Here is an 18,856-nt window from a genome sequence, read left to right on the forward strand (position 1 = left end):
TTTGAGGGGCAACAAAAATGTCCTCTTTCAGTTTCCCATCACTGATTGCTGGAAATTTACTTTGCAATGTATTTAAAACATTCCCCGTCCGTGGTTAATGCTTTAACGAACTGTTTCATGATTCCTAACTTAATGTGCAATGGAGGGAGTAGTATTTTAGACGATAGCACCAATTGCTGTTATGCCACATTCTTCTTCCCTGGAGAGAGAGACTTTCTACGTGGCCATATTTTCACTTTCCAATGATTCTTCCTGTCCCGACTGTCCCATTCACACAAAAAGCAGGGAAATTTTGTGTTCCCAGATTCTTCATATTTCACTTTTACGAGCATGTCTCAACGTTTCATACGTTTCCTTCAAGAACACAGAATATGCTATGGGAATCGATGGTAATACATTACCGTTGCTCAACAAAACACCTTTCAAACTGGCCTTCGATCCATCAATAAAGAATCTCCATTCTGTTGCATTGTACGCAATACCATAGAATTCTATCACTTTTCTTATGTTGTTGCAATACACTAAATTTTATTCTTCAGTGAAGTATGGTAGAAGTTCTTTCTCTCGGTGCCTGTACCATGAAAACTGTGTTTCAGGAGACAAGAGACAATTTTTCTTCAACCGGGAACCAAGAAGTTGGGCACTCTCTTTTGGTAAATTTAAATCTCTCACAAGATCATTAAGTTCATGTTGTGTAAGTGGCTTTGGAGTGATAGTACTCGTACTAAGATACAATGCATCATCATTACGCTGTTCTAATTCTAACTCAACTTTATTGTCACTAGAACAACTTTCGACAATAGTAGGTACACATGGTACAGGTATATCTGGCTCATGAGCTACATGTCTGATAGCTGATTGTATGTAGTTTGGATAGTTCACCTTACTTTTGTTCTTAGCACTAAAACCACTAACGTTAACAGCACAGAAATAGCAGTCTTCAACATATTTTTTGGCTCACGCCATACCATTGGGATTCCAAACGGCAGGGCTTTCTTCTTGCCACATGTCCACAATTGCAAAGCCTCCACACAAGTCTTGCAAACTGTATGTGGGGCCCACTTTTTGTCTTGGTCACCTAATTTCATTCCAAAATATGCATTGTATGCATCCTTCACAAAGTTTTTACACGTTGCCTTTGTCTCTTCACTACATAACATCCGCAAATGTAACAAAAATGTCTGGAGAGTTCACACACTTTCTACATGACATCGTTTTACTGTTTCAAAGCAACAAACCGCAGAGAAACTTGATCAAAACAGCGTATCCTAGAGCTGTGTATACATAAATTGTTTGCGTGACACTTACCGTGATTTCTATAGAAAAACGGGGTAATGGGAACAAACGAAACATAGTTTTGGGATCAATATCAAAATAGTTGTTCAAAATAGCAATTAGTTTCCAGACATCAAAACCCATATCGACCAGTGTAATCAATAATTAATAAAACTATAATGTAGAAAACGATTATATTTTTTAAAATTTATTTTTGTATATTAGGTGAGTGTAAACTTTAGCATAGTCAAAGATGTTTCATTGATCATTGATCGGTCATAGATGGCTTCGGTAAGTTGGAACTGACACTCCTCGCATTCATAATTCCTTTTTTCTCTGATTTTGTTGTATGTGCAACTTAAAGCGAATCATGAACTTTCTATGTGAGTTATTAACGGCAGCCGACTACGCCAAGGGATGCTGGCATAAATTCTTTCTTGAGTAATTTTCTGTAATTTTTATAAAACTTTTGAGTAATCTTAAATTAAACATCTCCCATTTCTCTACCAACCTAACCAACTTATCCACACTGCAGCGCCGATTTTCGGCGATTTTAGAAGTCACAAGTGGCTTCTTAATAAATCTTGGATTTTGGAACCTCTTGGCAGGTGGTTAGAGAGCTGTTGGCAGTGTTTTCCTTGGGAGGTACTGGATTTTGTCTTGAACACCAAGGGACAACATAATTGGTAACAGGTTTTTGAGATCGTCATAATACCACTATAGCTAAGGCTAATACTTGTATATCTTGGAAACTGCATTAGTAGAAGTAATAGTAAACCGTGTAGGGAGTAACTGAATAAATTGAGCTGGAGAAGGAAGAGAGATCCTAGTGCCAATGCACTGAGGGTCTGATGAATGAAAGTCTTTTGAAAGACGCATTTGACTAGAGAATGTCGATCGACACATGATTCAGATATTGATGATAACGAAAAGCCGGGACAGTGAAAAGCATGGGCAACTAGATGCCATCAGCATGTAAACGATATTTCTACTTATCCCAAAACCTGTATCCTTTTTCTCACAGAAATTTGTGTAAACGTTCATTTCATGCCTTCTGCATAGATTGCTAACTGCAGCTTAAAACCCGTATGCAACACTGCCTTGAAACTAGTACTGCTCTTCTGAGTCACTCAAATTATTTGTCAAGAGCTGGAGAAACTGAAAAGATCCCGACTTTTTCTTTACCACTTACTATACTTGACGGTATTACCCCTTTCAAGATAGAAGCCGCTGGACTACAACCAAGCATTATTAAGAACTTGGCAGTTCCTCACTCACTTCCCTCATATTAAACAATTACACAAATTGAAGGAAAATTTTAATCACAAATAGTACGTGGATCACTGTGATGCCATTGTTGTAACTACAGGTGTTACTGTTAGGAAAATCAAGCAATGTACACCATCCGCTAGTTAACAGTGAAATGGAAATGAAATGAAATTTCTCAGCTTTTTACGTTCCCCAGTTATGCCGGTTAGGCTAAAGGAGACGGTGATGATGAGCAATGATTGAAATGGTGAATGAAGAAAGTGGGAGGAAACGGGAGAACCCCGAGAAAACCAACAAGCAGGGGATTTGTCCACCACAAAGTCCACACGGCGCAAGCTGGTATGGAACTAGGGACATAAAACACCGGAGGTGAACATTCTAACACTGTGCCACCGCGCCTTCACTACTTAACAGTTTTTTCATATACAATATATATATATCTATAAAACTAAATCCGAGGATTGGAACTTCAATAGTGGCAACTATTTATTTACAACTAATAGGCAGGCTACCCCGGTGTAACACGCCAATTGTGATAAGATTGCACAGACATAGAGAACATCGGAAAACAAGCTACACGTATGTTTATATATCTGCCAAGAAGCGCATTGAAAGGATCAAATAAGGGCATAAAAATGGGGTCAAAATGAGATTATGTGAAATATAGCAAAAGCGAGAAGAGATATCGGAAAAGGTTAAATGTACGAAATACTATCCATAGTCGATGCAGGGCAATGAGATAGAACACACCCATACGAAGAAAGCAGTACATTCGGAAATTGACCAATACGCGTACAACATTGTCACAGTGTGTTACGGAAATGAGCGAAAAGGGTGGTGAGCAGCAGGAAGAAAGAAGTAACGAAAACAGAAAATAAGTGTTGAATTGGTTGCATACGTTGCTCGTATGCAAAAGAGACAGATTCATCTCAATGCAACAAGATGAGAGAACCCGCAGAAAGGATGCAAACGCCGTTCGTATAGACAGTCACCGAGACAGTACTGCGCAGTGGGTTGTATATAACGCGTAATGAGAACAAAGATGAGTTGGATGTTGAAAACGAAAATGTGTGCAAGTAGCAGTAGTGTAGTAACACGAACACAAAAAGTTTTAGTATTACTGTTGTGTTGTACGCGTGTTTTCGTTGTGATGTAATGTTGATACCCAAGCGTATTACTGATATTACTGTTCCCGTTGATCTTACGTATGCAGACTACATGCTATTACATTCTACCGTGCTATGCATTTTTGTTTTCATTACGCGTTATATGCAGCCCACCAATTTAACATGTGAAGACAATAGCTGTCATTCTTTCGAGTTCATTTTCTTCATCACGACCTTTAAGATTCACTACCAACAAAAATATGGAACAAGGATAGTGAACGAAAAAAATGATAAAACGAAATGAAAGTTTAGTGTTGCGTCCCACGATTGTGTCATGTAAGCTAAATGAGGCAATGGTGGGGAGAATTAATGAAATGGTGGAATCAAGAAAGTGAGAGGAAACGGTAGGATTGCGACAAACCTACGCGCACAGTGTTATGAACCCAATCCGAAAATCAGCAGCAACTAAAACGTTGACGCTCTAACTCCCGACATGATACACCTACTTTTTTACCCACTAGGGTGGGCCGAAAACAACTTTTTGAGGAATTTCAATTGGCCGGGTTGCGGAAAAGTTGCCTCGTGTTAGTAGTAGTCAACACACAGAATTTGGATTTTTTGGTCAACATCTTCCTTTGCCTGATGAGACTTGAAGAATATTTTATAACTGCAGTTATAAAAATATTCAAGTCCTATGAAGCAAAGGAAGGGGTTGACCAAAAAAATGTAAAATTTGTGTGTTGACTACCACTAACACGAGGCAACTTTTCCGCAACTCGGCCAATTGAAATGTGAAGAAAAGTTTTATCGGCCCACTCTATTACCCACGATGGCTTGGAAGCACGTTGAGATAAAACTGTGTTGTAGTTTAGGGCAAGCCCATGAGTTTATCTAATCAGTTACGGCTGTACAGCATTTGCTTATTGTTATATACATGCATTCTTTTTTCGTTATTGTTAGTGTTACGTTCTTATTGTTGAGACTCAGTTACTCACACCACTCTTTATATTAATACAAAAATGATTTTCTTTAAATATTGATATGCAGTCGAACAGGTAAATATTGTGCATATGGAATTGTTTACAAGACCTGGCTACAGCTAACTATCAATGGCCAACAGGAAGCGCGTTATCTTCTGCTTTAGATAGTAGTGTGATGTCTTTAAATGCATTGTCAAGTATCAGTCAGTCTGTGAAAGACATCACTATTCGTTTAACGCGTACATGGAACAGATTGAAGCACAACCCACTCGAAAGTAAAAATATATGTCAGTTAGTCCATCGGAAGTGGCGTCCATTTGTCTGTTGCCGCTTGGAACATTTGCGGTTATGCATCAACAGAACAAGATAGGCCGGTAGCCAGGCCAAAAATGTAGGAAGGCCCGGCTAAAGTTAGGGGGCCCGATCTAACCTTATGATAGTTCATCACGATATTATAGTTCATTTGCAAGCGTTCCGTGAAAATTTTTTGGGGTGGAAGCAATAATTTATGGGGCTTGCTCCCTACATCCCCGGGATACGGGCCTGGAAGACGATGAGAAGGTATCCATCCCACCAGTCTAACGTTTATTAGATATTATTGAATTCTCGACGTAGACAAGTCTAGGTACGTTAGTTCCTATGTTCCAGCGTGAAGTAATACTGTCGCGTTGCACCATGGTTATGTGTGTCATCTCGTAATATTGTTCATTTTCACGTATCTACTAATCCATTTGATACTACACCAAATAACATTATTTTATTATGAATTCCTTTTCCTGTCCCATCATGTTTCTGAGTAAGAGAAGGATCAATCATAATAAATCTTGCAATATCACCAAAGCCCAAAGAGCAGATGTGCCTAAATGCCGTAATCTATAGTAAGTAGAAGGCCAAACTAGCCTAAGATGTAGTGCGGTAAGTGAACTGTTCAACACTGGGGCCACCACTTCATCAGTATCTCCAGTTAGTTTTTAGTCGCAGCAATGATGAGTACTAAACGAGTTCGAAATGTGAAATGTTACTTTATAAATTCAGACTCTGGCAGGAGCTATTTCCAAATATTGCCATTTGAAAGGCAAGTAGCAATGCTCCACAACACATTAACACTATTACTACTACTACTACTATTTCTACTAGTACTACTGATACTATGACTAATTTACTACTGCTACCATCATCACCAATAATAATAATTATTATTTATATTATAAAAGGAGACACGGTAAATCAGTGGTACAGCGCTTGCCTCAGGAACGTGGGGTCCCTGGCTAGATCTCCAGCGAAGTAAGTTTGTGGTGGACAAGGTCGTGTCAGTGGATTTTTTCGGGATACTTTCATTTTCTCCCCCTTTGTTATTAAACTAATTCTTCCATCACCATTCACTTGCCTTAATCATCGTCTCCCTTAGTCTAAAGAACATAAACGTGGGATGTTAAACTGAAATATTTCATTCCTTTTCAGTAATAATAATAATAATAATAATAATAATGAAAGCAGGGAAAACAGTGAAATTTTACCTTATTGTATTAGGAATACGATTGAATATAAACCAAATCGGGCAATGGATTGATAATACAGCACATTTTCAACTTTACCGATGTTTAACGTAGGGTCATGCTTTCACATTAATAGAGTGACAGAGGAAACAGATAGAACAAAAGAAGGACAGATGATTTTGGTGAATTGACTAAAACAAGTTTTAACAGTGAACGAGTAATCATTGATCCACGACTAGCATATCTGCAAAACAATTGAGTGTGCGATCTTTGTTCTTGTCTCCCTATCACTACTGATTTTATAAACGTAAGATTTTTTGTCTGCTCCTTGTTTTTTTTTTATGGTTCATTAAGAAGGGAAGCAAAGAGCTGTGACGTCACAGAAAATTGTGTTGAAAATAATTACTGCTTATGAAGAATTGTAATTTGTAACCGAGTACGAACATCGGCGTATATTTTTAAGCTTGTACAGTGACATGTAGAAACAGAAAGAGAAAAGGAAAAATGAGGTTAAGGGGGAAGAACACAGTGGAGAAGTAGTGGATCTACGTGTAGGGGTTCTGCAGAAACGTTAACTCTACCAACGATATGCTTGTTTGCCTGTCAGCACTGCTTTTGTCTACGTCAGCTTTCTCACACTGTTCTTCAAGTGCGTTCTGCTGACGTTACAAAGCTTCTTTTTGAAATGACTGATACTGTTACAAGGCTAGCCATATTAGGTTTAAAGATGGACTATGATAATTCCTCTTAAACTTCTATTGACCTCCTAAAGCAAAAACTGAACTTCTGGAGAATACTTTTCTACCAAACTGTTCAAAATTTTGCACACTACCCGATTTTCACAATCACCTAAATTATACTAGTATATATATTTTTAATTACTATCTATTGCGTAAACTGAACATCACTCTCAATACAACAACTACCTATATGTATATTTCTTTTTCACTATAACAATATCATGATATTTGAGGTATTATATGATCTTATTAGCCGTCCTCTCATATTTAACAGTGCGCATCTTTACCCATTCGCGAAATACTAAAGCACAGTGATAGTGATATGTATATATATAGGGAAGTAGCCCGTGTCCATTTCTGAATAAACTCTTCCTCTTTATTGATACGTAGTTACTGTTTTCCGTCCATTTTGTATGGCACAGTCATCTTTGGGGATATGTTTCACATATTGAAAAATACTACTTCCCAGGGATGATCTACTCTTCAACTGAAAATTGCAATTTACTATGTGTGGTTGTTTCTCAGTCATTTTTGACAAACAATTTTATATCGAAAAGTGTACGAAAATACTCGCTGGTAATTGTGTGGCCTTTGGAATAGGGTGGGATAATATCACTCCCTGGGAATTACAGAAGATAGCGTACAGTACCTTCTAATTGGACACCACCTGTCTGTGACTCAATTAATGCCACCTAGTAAACAAAATCTACCCTGTTTAGATACAAAGAATAGGGGTCTCCGATGCCGCAGTTGAAGAAGCATCGCTTTTACAACATATTTTGGAGAAGAGACAGTCTCAACTTTTTTCTTATGAACACCCTTACCAGAAATCCGTCCGAGAATGTACTCGAAATGATATCGTTCACTACAAATCCACATTGGCTTGGTCAAATCAACGACTTTACCACTGATGCATCATGCAAAAAATGGTAAAAATTCCTAAACAAATATTAGAATAAAATTTATTTTAAAGTGGATTAAATTATACTTTCATTTAAATTAAGCCTATGATTTTAACAAATAGTAGTCTTGTGTACACCAGACGAAGGGGCTTGGTTTGTATGGTATGATATGTTCTCAATTAATATTGAAATCGCAAGTGGTACTAGATTTCTACCATTTCTGGTTTTATTAGAGAGATTTAAATGGAGATGCTATTATGTTCTTAGGACGCTTAACTGACTGCAGAAAAACTGCTTTCCGCTATCTATTATCGTTACTCGATAGCAATCAAAGTTAAAACCGGAACTAATTAACATCTACCACTTACGGTTTTTAATAGATAGCTAATAAATAATGGGGAACATATTTTTAAAAGGTTAAATCGATTCCAGTAAATTGCCTTTCGCCATCTCTAATTGGCTCTGCTCTTGATCAAAGTAGAAACCCGAAATGGTTGATTTCTATCACTTCTAATTTGAATATGGTAATTTCATAAATAACGCACACTATGACAACACTGCGGAGTAGATGACAAAATCAAGGTAAACATTTCGTCAGTTGAGGCTGTGGTCTTGAGGCAGGAGGACGTATTCTTGTGCGTTCTCTAGTGAACACGGTGTGACTGTGATAAGTGTTGGAAATGTAGGCGGCAGATGTCTCAGATAACATATCTATTGAAGATCAGAGATCATACATAAAAATTGAAACTTTACGTGGTAAAAACTCCACAGAAGTTCGCAGTGCCGTAAGTGAAGTTTGTGGTGAGACAACAGTGGACGGCAGTTTTCCTTTGGGCTACACGCTTCCGTAGTTGTCGTGTGAGCATAAAGGATGATGCAAGACCAGCAAGGCCAAAATCATCAACCGTTAAAGAAGTGTCCAAGTTGTGGCAACGCACTAGAATAAGGTCGCTGTATGACATATGAGGAACTTTCTGACATCACCGGAATTCCATATGCATCAGTATACCGAATTCGGACAAGTGCTTACAGAAGAGAAAAATTTTTGCCCGATGGGTATCCCAGTCCTTGACTGCTGAACTCCTTGTCTGGGTAATGCAACGGTGTCGAAACAAAGATTCAACGTGCAAAGTGAGAACCTTCTGCGTCGCACCATTGCTATTGTTGAAATGTGGATCAGAGACCAAAAAAGGGTCACTGATCTCAATCAAAGTTTAAGCAGATGATAAATTTTGCTTACGATCATAAAAGAATTTTCATAGCGTACAGAGTTCCATATACAAGAAATGTCACAGCAGCGTATTACTGTGAATTCCTGAAACTGCAGAGAAAAAAGCACAAAATCCGAGAATTTTTAATATTTAAATTTCAAATTTTGCAAACATTTAACATTTCATTTTGGTTGAAATGTACACTCATGTCCAAAATGATTGTCACATATCTTTAACTGTCTTCTTGTAACAATATAATATGTTAATGATTTTGCAGGGTTCTTTTAATACTGATACTATGCGTATATTCGGGAAATGTACTGTATATTTGTGGTAATTTTCATAGCAAAAGAATTGTAAATACGAAACTTAAAATTAGTAAAACAAAATGCTACTAAATGGACAACAAAGTTTTATTTTCGTTCTATTGTTCTTCTTTACTGGTCTTTTGAGATGAAATTTGCCACACACATATCTTTGGCGATTATACATATAATAACATTATAAGAAATATCGGGCGAATTCGTTAGCAAATTATATTCCTACAACAACATATTTGTGGACATGCGACAATAATTTTGGACATGAGTGTACATCCTAAGAAGAAAAGATAAGAAGGGAAGTGAGGTTGATATATATTTTAAAGATATTTTCCATAAAACTATTTCTCGTACGATGAATGGGTATTTCAGCTAGTAAGTAAATTAAGCAAAACAATTTAATTGCGTTATATAAATAAATTAACCGAAACAAACATGACATTCAGAGCTGATTAAGAAAATAAAATTATACTGAAAGATTCCTGTTTTGCATATTAACATACCATCTATACTGTATGCATAGAACTAAGTATAGTGACAAAATATTTGGTCTAGGAATTAATTCGTGCGGGTGGACAAGAGATGGCGCAACGAACGGAGCGTCCCACAGTTCCGTGTATCCACACATGTGTTGCAAACCCCTGTCATCGCGTATCGTTCGTAGTATAGGGCAGTGGATTAAAGCGTCAACAACACCAGTTTGTAGTTAAGTGAACATGGCGCAATTTGTGCCTGATAAAGTGTTTTTGCGGGGTGTCCTGCTGCATTACTTTAACATGCAGAAAAGTGCGACTGAAAGTCATCGTATTTTGGTGGAAGTGTATGGTGACCATGCTCTAGCTGAGCGAACGTGTCAGAAGTGGTTTGCGCGGTTTAGAAGTGGTGATTTCGGCTTGGCAGACCAAGAGCGAGCTGGACAGCCAAAAAAATTTCAAGACGAAAAATTGACAGCATTGCTCGAGCAGGATTCGTGTCAAACGCAGGAACAACTTGCAGCAGCATTAGGCGTTGATCAAACAACAGTCTCCAAACGCTTGAAAGCCATGGGAATGATTGGGTTCCACATGAATTGAAAGACAGAGACGTTGAAAGACGAAAAACCATTTGCGAATTGCTGCTTCAACGACAGAGCAGAAAGGGGTTTCTGAATCGAATTATTACGGGTGATGAGAAGTGGATCCATTACGAGAACCCTAAACGAAAAAAGGCCTGGGTGAAACCAGGTGAACCAGGTCCATCACAACCAAAACGAGATATTCACTGTGCAAAGGTTATGCTGTGCATATGGTGGGATATGAAAGGTGTGGTGTACTATGAGCTGCTGCAACCAGGTGAAACTATGAATGGAAAACGTTATCGACGACAATTAATGCGTTTGAAGCAAGCTCTGGCCAGAACACGACCAGAATGGGAGAACAGACATGATAAACTTATTGTTCAACATGATAACTCTCGCCCACATGTCGCAAAACCGGTCAAAACCTATTTAGAAAATGTCGGATGGGAAGTTTTGCCCCACCCGCCGTATTCACCAGACGTTGCTCCTTCGGACTACTACTTGTTCGATTGCATGAACAACGATTTGATTGGACAGCGGTTTACTTCTTCAGAAGATATCGAAACATGGGTGTCTGACTGGATCGCTTCCAAGGATGAGGACTTCTTTCGCCACGGAATCCGTACATTGCCTGACAGATGGGCGAAAGTGGTGGCTAGCGATGGACAATATTTTTCTTAAGGTATTTATGTATTTTGTGTTTGTACTACAGCTTCAATGTGTGCGTACCAACCGCACGAATTAATTCCTAGACCAAATAAGTAGGAAATTATTATCCTTAATCCTAAAATCGGAGTGTTAGGGTATAAGGTGTGCCGCCGTTAGTTTTTACAATCTGAAAATACAGTTTAAGTTTTCAACTGCCGCTAGAGATATTTGCGGATTGTTTCTGAAAAGTGAGCTGATTCGGGCGAATATGTTTCGTACATAATTCAGAGATAAAAATAAGGGGAATGTCGATCTCAACTTTCAGAAAATACTTATGGCGTCCCTCCACTTCCTAACAATTATACAGGGTGACCCAAAAGTACGTATACAGACTGCATCGGTCACATATGACATTCTAATTTATTAATAATAATTAATTTATTTGCTTTGGTTTGTTTCGAGCTTAAGGTATATGTGAAAATAAATTAAGAACAGATAAGGAAGAAATTAAGTCAATACCTAAATGGATAACAATAAGAAAATATCAAATATCATGACCAATCAGTACGGGACTGTCTATCTAATTTTGGGCCACTCTGGGACAAAGATAGACACGAAGGCGAGCGTGACGTCATGCGTACCCCTACTTTTTCTAAACCACTTTTATTCTTGACACAATTAACTAGAAAATATTCCTTGTTTATTTGAAGTGGATACGAATGGGGAACATAATGACATTACACAAAAATGTCATTGATTCCAAACCTGCAAGAAATCCAATGTAGTTGGCAATCCTAGGTTTATCAATATCAGTCTCATTATTTCATCAATGTGATATACGTCGAGACTATTTTGAGTTTAACGTCCCTTTGAACAGCCAGGCTATATGAGACGGGAGTTACTGATTAACGTTGAATCCGAACCACATGAGCTCCCGCCAACGCGAAACTCCCACGCCAAAGCCGCGCACGCTAACCGCTTAGTCAAGAAGGAACTCTAATGTGATATACGTGTCTTGTAACACTAAAATGCATGAAAGTAAAGTTAACATACAACTGTAGCAGGAAAGATATTTCAGAATATGTAAAGGAAGAAAATTCCATGTAATTAGCAGCCCTGAGTATAATATTAATTATCAAACTTCATGTTTGATGAATTATGAACAGTTCAGAAGTTCATAAATGTTTATGTGCGTGTGATTGCTAACTGCACGAAAATAAACTGTGGAGTATGATTGCTAGCATTATTAACACACCAGCTTAAGGGTTAATCCATTTAAAGTACTAAGGACGTTCTTTTTCTTTACAGATGACAGCACCCTCACGAGTGATGTTTTTGTTCTCCTGTGTTTTAATGCTGTGTATGCCATTCCTGAGATTCCTCTGCCTCACGGAAGCTGAAGACATCGTGGCAATTGTTGTGATGTTGACGACTGCTCCTTACTTTCTCTTCTTCTGCCGGTAAGTTAAATGTTTGTCTACTTACATGACGGCAAATTTCTCAGAAGAAATTAGAAATGCTTCTTGAACTCGACAGAGGGATATTCGTGTTAAAAGTTTCATCCTTTGTAAGTAGTTTCAACGTAGAAACTCCCGAAAGTACCCTACGGATCTTTGATCATTGTAGCTTAATTTTTCGGAGTTAGTGTTTCCTGCAGTTGTACAAAATAAATGTAACATGAATTGTATTATCCATGAGTAGTATATAACAGAAATTGAGGCATTCAGAGATGCGTTTCCTACTTTTATAGTAGCTACATACAATATATATTACGTAGAAAAGCCACATTATTCCTTGTTTATCAAAATTTACGATTCCAAACTAAGTATGCTTTGTTTTCATTTTCAAAATTACAATTCATTATTCTTTACCTGATTATTTCTTTGTGAAAAAAAGAAATGAAATGTCGTTTGATTTTAGTTTATCCTTCAACAGTTATGTCCTTAAGGCTAAAGGAGACTGTAGATCAATGAAAATGAATGATCGTGAAATTACATTTTTTTTTTTTTTTTTTTGCTTTCCAACGGGAATCGAGTCGGGTACCAAAAGTAACAAAGGCACACTCGCTGGCCACAAGACCAGCGGGAAGGGCATGTAACCTGTTTATTGACTTAATATGAGGAGTACCCAATATAAATTGAAATTTCGGTAAGGAGTGTATTTTTAAGTGTTACAAATTGATTAGTACTCGAAGTGGTGTCTATTTGATACGTTGCATCGGTCTAGACGTGTCCACTTTTTAAAGAAGCTCTGGAACTCCTGCAAAGTGAACATTCCTATACCTCTGTTTTATTATTATTATTATTATTTTTATTTTTATTATTATTATTATTATTATTATTATTATTATTATTATTATTATTATTATTATTATTATTATTATTATTATTATTATTATTATTATTATTATTATTCACCTCTTCCACGACCCCGAAATATTATTCTTTTTATCCAGCTAAAAATAGTGAAACCGTATGATACGTAGTGGTAAACATGGCGGGCAGTTAAGCTGGAAAATGCTGTTTGTGGTTAAGAAATACTCGACAGTTAAGGCTTTCTGGGCTGGTGTTGTCGTGGCCACGTGAACATTTTCAAATTTGTCAAAATTTCGTATATTTTCGTCTCACTTATTTTAGGTCTCCAAAGTTCTGCTTACAAATTTTCGCGATTTTTATATGAGTTCGAGTTAGAGAGGGTAGATAATCATCCTGAGCGAGGTTGGTCTGCAAGTGGCACTTCGCCATTCTTTCAGGGGGAAAAGGTTGAGTTGGTTTGATTTTGAGTTTAACCTCCCTTTCAGCAGCGAGGTTGTATGAGACGGGACCTACTGATTAACCTGGAATTCGAACCACCTGAGTTCCCGCCGGGAATCGAACCTGGGTCTCCCACGCGACAAGCGCGTACGCTAACCGCTAAGTCACGGATGAGCTCTTGAAGGGGAAAGGAGAAAATAACTCTTGAAGTTGTATTTAATAATTTTCTAGAGTTGTGATTTTAATGATATTATGTTCTAGGACTTTTATTTTTAGGCAGATCATTTATTTCATGAGTGAATTTTGAATCTTTATACTCATGAGTGGCATTATTATTATTATTATTATTATTATTATTATTATTATTATTAATAATAATAATAATAATAATAATAATAATAATATTAATAATAATAATAATAATAATAAGTATTCTGTCTTTCGGCAGGTCCTGGGACTAAAGAGTTTTTTCTTTTTTCCAAATTTAGATATACGCCTGAAAATGAGGGACATGCAGAAAGTTTTTTTGATACTTTTTGAAAAATCAATTTATTTACATAAAACTTTCTATAATTTCGAAAATAGTCCCTGAGTACCAATACACATTTTCATTTTTAAAAAGTAGAAGTAAAATATTTTTAAAACTTTGGTTTATGGAATATCAGAACTTTCATTATTATACTCTGCGATGACCTCTTCACTTGTTCCAAAGAGCATTCTAGAAGCTTCTTCTTAAGTTTTCGGAAGAAGGCTAAGACACACGGAGCTAAATCTGGACAATATGCCGGGTATGGTTAAATATGGACTCCACTTTCCTGTCGAAACTCCAAAGGTTCGCTTCTGTGTCTTCCCGAGCATTGTTGTGATGACGAAGGAAATGAGACAGAGGAGGATTTTGTGGGCAGATCTCCGAGCTTCAAAGACACTCGGAAAGCAATAAATACCGTACCTTGCCGCTGTCACTGTAGTCAATGATATAACTGTGTATTTTCTACATAGCCTGTCCTAGAGAAAAAGACAGATGCTACCAAAACTTTACCCATGGCCGTGCTCGTTTAACTTTCGATGGTGAATTTTGAGAACATCAGACTGTTTCGGGATCATAATTATAAATCTATGTTTCGTCACCTGTGAGAATTTTATAAATATCTTTACTTTGCTCCTGCAAAAAACTTTTGAGCATATACCGGCACCACCACACGGTCATCCTTTTCCTCAGGCGTAAGGGCATGTAGGATCCAGCGACTGCTATATTGAAAAGGTCAAGATAATTTTTGAATACGGAATGGGTTGCAGATTATTCAGTTTTCAAGGTAAACTGAATTTGCTCGTATAGATATGGCGATCTTCTTTTAAATTCTGCGTTTAAATTCTGAAATCCAATTAAAAATATTTGTGGGGTGAATGAACAGAGGCTCCAAAATACTTTTCTAAAAGATTATGGTAGTGTCTTTGCGTTAAACAATACTTTTTGAAATGTACAAGATCATTGCACGAAAATTACGTCCCTCGAGCTCCATTGTTGCCAACTGACAGGTTCAGCCTAACCTAAACTTCCAGCTCTCTAATCTTCAAACAATCAAAGCTTGCAAATATACCTTTCATGTATTAGAGAGCATACGCTTTTAAACGTGAAATATTGCAGTGCGCCTACACAATATAAATTTATTGCCTTAAAAACCTTCAGTATATATATATATATAATCCAAAATAATCCTACATATTTTAATATATTCTTGTTCTTTTCCTTCAACTTCAACAATCTTCAGAATCAGTACTTGGACATTTCGTTTTTAGCAACAACTTTTGATCATTGTTTTCAACATTTTTAAGACTGTCCTGACTCAATGAATGAAATATATCTAGAATGCATCGTAAGACTGTTTAGTAGGAATTACCTCAAATATTCAAAATGCACCTGAAACGAACCATTGAGTAGACTTTATTCCGATATTATACAGGTACTATACAGACCAGCATATTTTAACTGTTAGGGTTCTTCTTTCTCTTCTTCTTTCTTATTTATGTCACCATAAAGAAACTGCACTGCAAACAGTTTGAATATTATGTTATGTTTAGCAAAATCAACAGCTAGCCCCTACTCGATAGTTAACTTCCGTAATTTATGTGACCTTGAATTTACGGGTTATGTGTGTGTGTATGTATGTATGTGTGTGTGTGTGTGTGTGTGCGTGTGTAAAAGAGAGGGGTCTTGTGGAAGTGGTTCTATATTATATTTTTCTTCACCAAGTTTACCTGTTTTTCATAATTTTCAATACTTGGCATTGCTACCTACCGTCTCCCTTGGGTACTGGCTCCTAGAATAGAACCTAAAGAAACAGTTGATAACAACTGGTTCGGAGTTCACGTCCTGTTCAAGCGCAAATTCATAACAATAGAAAACAAGTGATACGACATGGGTAGCCTCACTGGTTCGGAAATTCACGTTTAACTACTTTACTTTCGCACACATGTATGATTGTATACGATGATTCCATAAATATTCACAAACACATAAATTAAAAAGAAAAAAAATACCTTAAACTAATTCCTATTTATTGAATGCATGCGTATATATATGTAGTAAAAGAAAGGAAACTGCTAACACACAAATTTTCACTTGACAAAGCATGAATCCTTGAGCGAACAATATTACGCACACACTTCAGAAATATGAAACTCTTAGTTCGGTACGGCAAAGATAAGAAAAACACAAGGTATATGTATGGTAAATGAAAGAACTTAGAATAGCCTATACCTCTTATGGTTATTCCTTTTATCAAATGAACTAAAACTCTGTTTACGTTGAAATTGTGCTTTGAATGTAGAAGAGGGCAGTCAGTATGGAGGTTAAGTAAAAAACTTATTTTCAGCGAGGTCTTGTTATTTCAATAACGACGCACTTTATAAAACTATAAAAAAAATACATTTAGTTCACTTTCTACGTTGAGGCTGTGGTTGTAGTCACACAAAATATTTAATACTAGCCGACGTCATATGTATACTACAATATATATATAGAAACTGTTAACTGTTATTAGCGATGAACAACATAATTTCTAGTGCCATAAAAGTTCGTTTTTTACGACTTTGTCGAAAACTACTCATGGTGAATTCTAGTCAAGCTTAAGTATATATATATACTCAACTTGACGGTAAATCACCATGAGTAGTTTTCGACAAAGTCATAAAAAACGAACTTAAATAAACGAACGGAAATAAAATAAATAAAGTAAGTAAACTTAAAGTTTTAAAAATAGTAGTTATACAATAAGAATTTGTTCTGACATATACCGATATATTCCTAAACTAAACTACCGACAATGTAGACTAAAATACTTTATTTTTGTGTTTCTATCAGTTAGGAATAAAAATATTTCAAATTGTGTTCAACCCTGAGAAAAGTGTGTGAAACAGTGTAAATTGTAAAGGATGAGACACTCAAGGCAATCGTGTCCAAAATGTTTTCAATGAAACGGTATTTTAATTAGTAGAGGTTAAAGTTAACAAGAAACATAATGGAGGAAATCTGAATGTATTCATCACTTACTATATTTCGAGTTAAGTTTCTAAACTGGATTACTTACAGCAACTAACTTTCTCTTCTATTTAGAAAAGAATTTACCCACTTAGTGTATCAAAGCTTTTTCTTCAGCTTCTTGTTTTGAAAGGTTCAAACTTTGCTTAATGGGTGCTTTGTCTAAAGTGTATTTTTCCAATAACATTTTCGAAGTGAGCTTTCCTAAGTACCTTTTGAACATTACAAATATTTACCTTAAAGCCTTGCTAAATTTGCACTCAAGGGAGATTTTCGCTCTTGTGCAATCAAAGTGCGTTAGATGATTAATTTAACTTAGCGCTCTTTTGTTTTCTTTGTTTGAGTAACAAATTTGCACAACATATTGACCTGTTATACTGTCGTAAATATCTTAAAATTACCTCACTTCTATTTATGTTTAGTCGTAGCCTAGAGCTTACGTAGGCATTAACTACCTCATGGGAAAACCACCACTAATAACTTATGAGTATTAATCCATGTGTTGAATTTATTGATTCGAATACACACAAATCACTACGTATTTATAATAACTAGGGCTCCGAAGTTGAAGACTTAAAAAAATGCCTAATGGACCTCTAAGAGACCTAGAATATCTAAAAGAAACGACCTAAAATTGGCAAAAAGGACGTAAAAACAAGATCCAATTTAATTAGATGAATATAATGCTGAAGAAATACCAGCTTCTGGTAAGTTAAAGGTCTGTCCTTTATCCACACATAGAAGTACAAACTAAAATAAGAAAACTTTCCCATCCTCACATCACTCTTGCTGGAGGACATTGTTACGCTTCCTTATCTGACTTCTGATTGTAATAGATCTGATGTCCCGTCGTTGAAAAAATGTCTTTTCATTGGAATTTTCTTTACTAAAGAAAAGATGTTTAAGAGGTGGTGGTGATTCAAGTTAATGGTCAGTAAATTTATTGTTCAAAGATGAAGTGCAAAGAAAGACGTTACGACCTATAAAAAAGCTTTAAGAAGACCAATAAACAAAAAACCGTCGAAAAACGCAGAAAAAGGATAATAAAATCCATAATTGTTTTGGTCTACAATAGCCCAAAATGAACATATATTATGTTAAGCCTCGTCTTCGGGCACTTGTAAGAAAGAGGATTTTTTCTCAACTGCCGGGCCCTAATAATAACTTTAAATCACAAATTATGCTTCTAAACCTCTAGGTATACTCAAATTAGAGTCAAAGTTTATTCTCTATAACACGATCTAAATTAATAACTGAAAACTCTCAATGTAACAGCATTTTAATAGACTATTTTAATATGCCAGTTTTGTGCCAAAAATAGATTAGAGTTTTTGTCCGTTCCATACAGCTTATTTCCAACAACTGTGTTCAATTCTTTTCTGTCGACTTGGAACTGAAAAGTTAATTCTTTACTTTTATGTATTACAGGTAAGTATGTCCTACGGGCTAACGGAGATTTATGAATAACGAAAGAGGAGGATTACCAGGAAACTTTTATTATGAGGATATGGGAGTGAAATGAAGAACCCCCCACACACACAAACCTCACGGAAACTTCTTA

At 36.4% G+C, this 18,856-nt stretch overlaps 1 protein-coding gene across 1 annotated transcript in view; it reads left to right on the top strand.

Moving 5' to 3' along the window:
• The window catches only part of nan (transient receptor potential cation channel subfamily V member nanchung), a 743,452-nt gene that overhangs the window by 527,052 nt on the left and 197,544 nt on the right, over positions 1-18,856 (top strand). The window contains exon 12 of the mRNA XM_081734312.1: positions 12,313-12,464. Coding sequence (XP_081590438.1) covers positions 12,313-12,464 — 152 coding nt within the window. The remainder of the gene's footprint in view (positions 1-12,312; positions 12,465-18,856) is intronic.

Source organism: Thermobia domestica, chromosome 12 (assembly GCF_964235325.1).
Source record: "Thermobia domestica chromosome 12, izTheDome1.hap1.1, whole genome shotgun sequence".
Taxonomy (NCBI): Eukaryota; Metazoa; Arthropoda; class Insecta; order Zygentoma; family Lepismatidae; genus Thermobia; species Thermobia domestica.